We start from the raw sequence: 6,757 nt of genomic DNA, 5'->3' as shown, positions 1-6,757 counted from the left end.
ACTTTAACATTTTATAGTTATTATTTGAGTAAGTATAAAAGGTTTTTTGTGACATTTCTTAGATGTTTTGTTGAATTGTGTCTTTAAGTACCATTTAAAATTACTAAAATGTGCAGTATATTAAGTTGAGTGTACTTTGTATATTAAATATCATAACTATTTACACAATTTCATTATACAAGTTTTCATTTTAAAATTTTATTATTTAATTAAACGTTAAAATATTTGTATGAAACCTTAATATATTCGAAGTCATAGTCATAAATAAAAGAATGCGGAAAGTATAAAATATGGAATTATTAATTATAAAAAATATCTTTTAGTGTTGAAAAGTACATTTTAGAACACTTGTATATCTACTAACAAAAAATAGAATATTGTAAAACTTTTAAAACGTCCAGAAAACACAAAAATACAAACAAAAAATTACTCCTCATGTCATACGCATTTAATATGAACTCTGATAATGAGCACGTCATCTTTTATAAACCCATTCCTTATGACGTCACTCACCGCCGCATACTCAGTGTATCCAAACCCCCTGACACATATTTCAGCTGTAGGTCGGTTGAAAGCTATGAGATTCGAGTTGGACATCATGGTATCTCTCTGCGTCATGTCAGGGTTGTATTGGTTGATCATTGCGAAGGATATGCGTCCATTGAATGGCCATTCGAGGCAATTGTCGTTCTCGGTCTTCATTAGATGGACGTGGAGCGCGAAACAACGCTCGTTTTGCGGCGATATGTTGAGACGCACACAAAACCTGGAATATGATATAGCTAGATTTACAAAAGGTGCAAATATTTTTTTCAGTAAAAACATATATATTTCTAATATTGCAGACACAAAAGTGTTCTAATCGATATTTTTTTATCACGGGTATTCTGTAGACTTTCACAATTTACCATATTATTTGGTATACACACCTGTAACCATTAGGTGAAGTGTAAAACCCAGGGCTGTATAACATTTTATAGTGATCCTTCAGCATGGCGTCAAGTCTCGCTTTAAAGTTGTCGATCTTCCACACATAGTTGCCCATGCAGTAGCGCAGCAACATTTCGTTGTTTTGCTTCATCTTCGCAACGGCGAAGGCCGACAGTTGTTTCGAAATGTTCGCTATTACTATGTCTTGCTCGCGATTTCTTTGTTCGAGTACCACAACTCTTTCGTAAAGAGCCCTTTGGGAAGAAATAAACATATATTTTTTGTATGCAATTTAAATTTATAGAAAATAATCATTTGCATTAAAAACTCATATTTGTACAGGATGTTTAACTGCGGCTTCGAGTTCGCCTCTTACTTAAATTAATTATTTATATAATTTGAAAACACGTATTTGCGAGCCAAATTGCATTAGAAACATTTCATATTTATTAAGAGAATCATTTAAAAATTTGTTTCCAGTTACCTTATAAGCGCGCTAGTATTGTTAATTGGTGGCGTGGATGCGGGGTTGCCGTCCTTGTCGGGCGCTTCCCATAGCGTCATAGCCTCTTGCTCTTTTGCGTCAATGCTTGCGTTAGACATGTCGTTATTTATCTTCATTTCTGAATAGGCGTTCATTAGTAACTGGCGACATTCAAATATTGTTTTTAAAAAAACAAAATCATCTTAATTTTTTGTGAGTTAAGTATAACATGAATTTTGTGTGCTAAATGTATAATACAAACAACGGTACAACCATTTATGTGATTTTACAAGGCCTTTCAAACAAAAGAGTTCATGGGAAGGATATATACAACATAAAAAAAAATACTTACGCTCATATGACTTTGTGTATCATTATGCAAATGCTGGTTCATGTCATCTTGACTATCAAAGTTTTCCTTACAGCCTACTGCCTTGAAAGAACATGGTATACGTATTTCGGGTTGAGATGACGTCTCCGGCTTGTTATATTCACACGAGGCTATATGTGCATCTAGATCTAGTGGAGTTACTTTTACGGAGCACCCTGTGTATATTAGTTAAGAAGTGGTTCAGGCATTTACGTAAATTCATATATAAAATTGTTTACAAAGGCATGAATATATGTTTAAAAAGTTTACATACCTTTACTCGAAAATGGACAATTCATTCTCTGTTCTTGTATTTCTCTTTTTCGTGTAGTTGTCGGGAAAGATATCCACCTTCATACTTAGGTTGATGTTGTCTATAGGGCAATGGCCACTGTTCCTGAAAAATAATGTTTAATTTATATTAAAGTTAAGTCCAGTGCCCTGTTTATCAAACATTACAACTACAAGCTCACAAATTACATGTTACATATTTTTTTATAAATTCTTGTAAATCACATATGAAATAATTTTACAAGACCTGTAGATTGTATAAACTTGTATTTTTTTTATTTACAAGGCTTTGTACGTACTAAATTGCAAAATATTTTTTCTGTTAACTCTTCAAGTTAAAATAAATATAATAAGCTATTGTAAGATATATTATAAATATTAATAAAATTAAAGAAGAACTTAAAATTTGGCAAAAAGGTGGTCTATTACTGACCATATGACATATTAAAGTTTTCTAATTGAAAAATATATACAAAAATATTCACTAATAATTTGTTTAGTCATTTTAAACCTGTTTAGTAAAATTGTTCATGTGTTTAAGATACCATTTAGAGATCACTTATGTTTTTAATTTGTTATATAAAAATAAATAAATTACTTCTTAAATGTACCAATTTATGCATAGTTTGTATAAGAGAATGATAAAATTACTGTCTCACTGACTGACATTGTATTGTATGCATAGTTTACAAGACAATATGCCCTGACTTGACATTGCCCTGAGATCCCTGGTCAGGCAGTGATATTGAGTTGTTTTAATTAGTTATCAGCTTTGAATCTGAAAGTTGTGCCCAATATGGTGATAGCCCATATAGATAGGCCCTATCATATTGTGAGACGTAACAACTAGACTAAAATTGGGTGTTTTCATAGCATCTATGCTAAGGCTAGTCTCCTACTCCTTTGGGGATAAAGATGCAATGTGTATGTTGTTGAATCAGGGAATAACATAAGAAGCTTACCAATCTGTAAATAATAATCATTTAGGAATTGTTTTAATTTTATTTCATAAAGTGAGATACTTTTATTTATCAATGTGGAAGGAAGAATCACAATGAATATTATACTTACTGAAGCCAAGATGTGATGCAACTTTTACAAAATTTATGTCCACATGTTGTAATTACTGGGTCTCGGAGCCAATTGAGGCAGACGGGACACTCATACCGTGATTCTGGCTGATTACTAAGCACTGTTTCATTTAGAGCTGTTATACCCATGGGCTGCAACACATATTTTTTATGCCTTTAACATTTTTTTTACTTTTCTTTGTTATGTTGGCACTAAGTAATTATAACAAGGACTTCTTTTGTTTTGAAAATTACAAGTCCATAAATCGAGTCAAATAAAGAATGCAGAACTTATTAGATAGTTAAGTTTTAGGAATGTGTTTAAAAATAATACCATTAGGATTGAAGAATTAAATGAATGGCGTGTCAAATTACGTATATATTTACCACGCCCGGCGTATCGTATGCACTCGAATTACGTAAATTACTACACGCGAATAAGTTGCGAGTAAATGTAGTTAGCCATAGAGTATATTTACTGAAACAGTGATTTGAACACAAACTAGTTTTCCAAAATGTTTACGTGATGGAAATTTTAAAATTCGAACGTTTTGTTTTATTCCTGTTGAGAAAGTTTAGTTACTGACTCACCGCAATACCCTCTGAAGCATCTTTCGTTCTAGCTCGATCCATTGCACTAAAATAAACTATAAAGCAAAATTAACTATTTGTACAAAAATACTGGTTGGTAAAAGTTTTTCCAAATTAAAAACTATCGCCAAAACAAAATGCTAATGACATTGACAACTGACACATTGACATGACGTAATGTGAAATGTCAAGACGTCACGACTCACGTTATTGAACACAGATTACATAGGTTTGCGTTTAATTATTACACGTAAGCCATTATTGTTTAAGTAATTCTTAATGTTATTGTTTCTATGTTCTTACTTCTTGTGTTGCAATAAACTTATTATTATTATTTGGTACAAAATACCTAATGCTTTTATGATTTGGCCTCAATTATTATGTATTATAATAATGATTTATGGAAGAAAAATAGTTTATCGTTACTGATTTCAAACGTCGAAAGATATTATTTAGGAAAAAATATTTTAGTAATCCGCGTGTTAATATTTTGTTTGATGTTTAACTATTTCCTCCCCATATAACTAAGTATGTAGTACTACATACATACATACGTACATACCTAGGTGTACAAACTTTGTAACAAAACCGAAATTCTTTGTTGAGGTTTTTGTTACAGCGTTAAATAACAATTCTTTATAATATAGGTACGGGCGTACAAAGAGAAACTGGTTTATTTTACGCCAACGGCTTCTTTGATGATGAGAGATCGGCACTTTGCTAAGAAATTCTAAACATGTTCAGATTATATCGATACAGGAATCTCATGTTCCGCGTTGGGTTCTTGGCCTCTAGCCCATCATGACAAATGTACTCACTCAATAGAGTACCTATTAAATTCATAGTAAGTATATATAGAAACACTAAAAATAATATATTCATAGTTTTCTATAGCTCGTGACTCAACTCTCTTACAAAGAATAGAACACGAATCGATGTCTTTTGATAAAATAAAATAAAGATTAATACCTATTGAATAATTAGAAATCTTCATAATTTTAATAAGTGTTTATGGGTCTACGGTAAGTATTTTCAATGGAATATAACTCAAATATACTTAATGCTAGGCTAATATGCAATCCGCAGTCCCTTAGGCAAACCTTAATTAAATACCTATTTTATTTATGATGATTTAGAAGCATTTCAACAAATCCAGATACGCAATAAATTTATAACACCCTTTGTCTAAACTAGTGGCATCGCTGGGGACCAGGCTTTAAAGTATTGACTTTGTGCGTGACGCGGGAACCCGGGCAAACTAATAAAAACTCAGGGCGCCCCCGTGCGAAGCAAAAATACGCATCCCGTCTTTTAACTGTTTCCTAGATAAGATGCTAATAATTAGGACCTCTAAGGCACCGCGCGAGACCCCAGGCGGTTGCTCGACTCCACACCCCCCTGTCCTACCGACTAAGGCCGGCAGTTGAATGCGATTTGAACAGCCATTGGTTTGCTTTGGCAGTTTGACGTCGTGCAGGTCGGTTAACTAAATTTAATCCCCATTACAATATGAGTAGAAAAGTGTTTTGTATTGTGTACCGACTACCGACATAAGAATCACGACAAATAAAGGAAAGTCAAGACATTTAAATATCTGTTGAATGATATAAACATTTTTGTATTCCCAAGTATTATTAGAGCACTTAAGGTTAGTTGGGTTTATTGCGTTTCTACAATAAAATACGCTTACTATTTATCAAATAATTTAAGTCCGTATTTCGCTTTAAAATTTTACCTAAACGATTAATTACTAGGATACCAGCTGTAAAGAATCTCACGGGATAGCCTAAGGGACTGCACTCTACCACTAATCCAATGAGGCGACATTAATAAGTTCCGTTATTTAGAAAATACTTCGTCTAATGATAACATTGTATGTTAATGCAAGATACGATCAACGCAACATCGATCTTTATCTTTCGTCATACTCACTGGAGTACCGTTAAATATCTTCGTGTTGTAACTGCACTTTATTATGCACCTAAAAAGTAATCTGTCATTAACTGGTGATTTTCGTGGGAATATTGACTTACCTATTGATGCAGTTGATAAAATTGGTTAATTGTTTTGAAAATGGTAGTGAGTGGATATGATGCATCCTGGTGGTAATGTACTTAGGCTCTTATCAAATTGTCGAATTGTAACCGCTCGTAGTTTGATAGGTCTTAATTATCGATACGAGAGCTAAGTAGGTATTGTTTAGAAGCAACGTATCTGGCAGATTGGTAAGAGTTGACAGTTTACCTCAGCACCTACTCACCGACATTAGCTGTAACATTTTTAACACCTTATTACAAGAAGACATGTCATAGCGTGGAGACATCCCAAACTCTATTTCTCTCCGAATTTAGTTTTTACGTAATACCATCGGTTAGTAGCTAAAATGACATAATTGTTGTCGTTTACCGTATTAGAACCGTTTAGAATAATAATGTTGAGGACAATATGGTTTTATGTAACACGACGCGCCATGGTGTTGCTTCACCGATCTGAGATTTTATCGCTTTATATGCCGTGCATAAGGAGTTGGCGGTGTGGCAATGTATCTAGCTCGCTTGTCGACTAAATGGAGGGATTAGGTATTTCCAGTGATTTAGTTGCTATACCTATACAGGTTTTAAGGAGGCGGGCAAATTACTGGCCTAATAGTATTTAGCTACTACTGCCTATAAGCACTACCTAGAACTTTAGATTGCAATGTAAATACTGAGATGGTAAGTCGCATATTGTCCAGTAGGTAATATTACTAATTACTCAAGCACAATGACACTTATGCTCTGGAAATAAAACATATCTACGAACCCTAGGTAAGTAGCATATTAACGACCTGGCAAAAGCTTCATGCAGGGGCGAAAGACTCTGATCTATCAAAACCTTTAAACGGGGACCTTTTTTACCCTCGCCCGGATCCTCGGTCCTCGCGTCGGTACAGGCCGTCACTGGTCACCTTGTTACTTACCTAAAATGATTCAACAGACTTATATTTTTTTTTGCACTTTGTTACCTATATACGTCACTAGT

At 33.7% G+C, this 6,757-nt stretch overlaps 1 protein-coding gene across 1 annotated transcript; it reads right to left on the bottom strand.

The window, feature by feature from the left end:
- Positions 1 to 426: 426 nt before the first annotated feature.
- Positions 427 to 3,911, bottom strand: LOC119190168 (TNF receptor-associated factor 6-like). Its single transcript, XM_037441449.1, is given in 8 exon segments — positions 427 to 766; positions 930 to 1,184; positions 1,415 to 1,575; positions 1,767 to 1,960; positions 2,059 to 2,107; positions 2,109 to 2,181; positions 3,147 to 3,298; positions 3,737 to 3,911. Coding segments are annotated over 8 exon segments (1,254 nt in total). The 5' UTR covers positions 3,779 to 3,911; the 3' UTR covers positions 427 to 438.
- Positions 3,912 to 6,757: the final 2,846 nt, after the last annotated feature.

The sequence above is a fragment of the Manduca sexta genome, chromosome 22 (assembly GCF_014839805.1).
Source record: "Manduca sexta isolate Smith_Timp_Sample1 chromosome 22, JHU_Msex_v1.0, whole genome shotgun sequence".
Taxonomy (NCBI): domain Eukaryota; kingdom Metazoa; phylum Arthropoda; class Insecta; order Lepidoptera; family Sphingidae; genus Manduca; species Manduca sexta.
The sequence above is the reverse complement of the archived record's forward strand: the minus strand, read 5'-3'. Positions and strand labels throughout refer to the sequence as shown.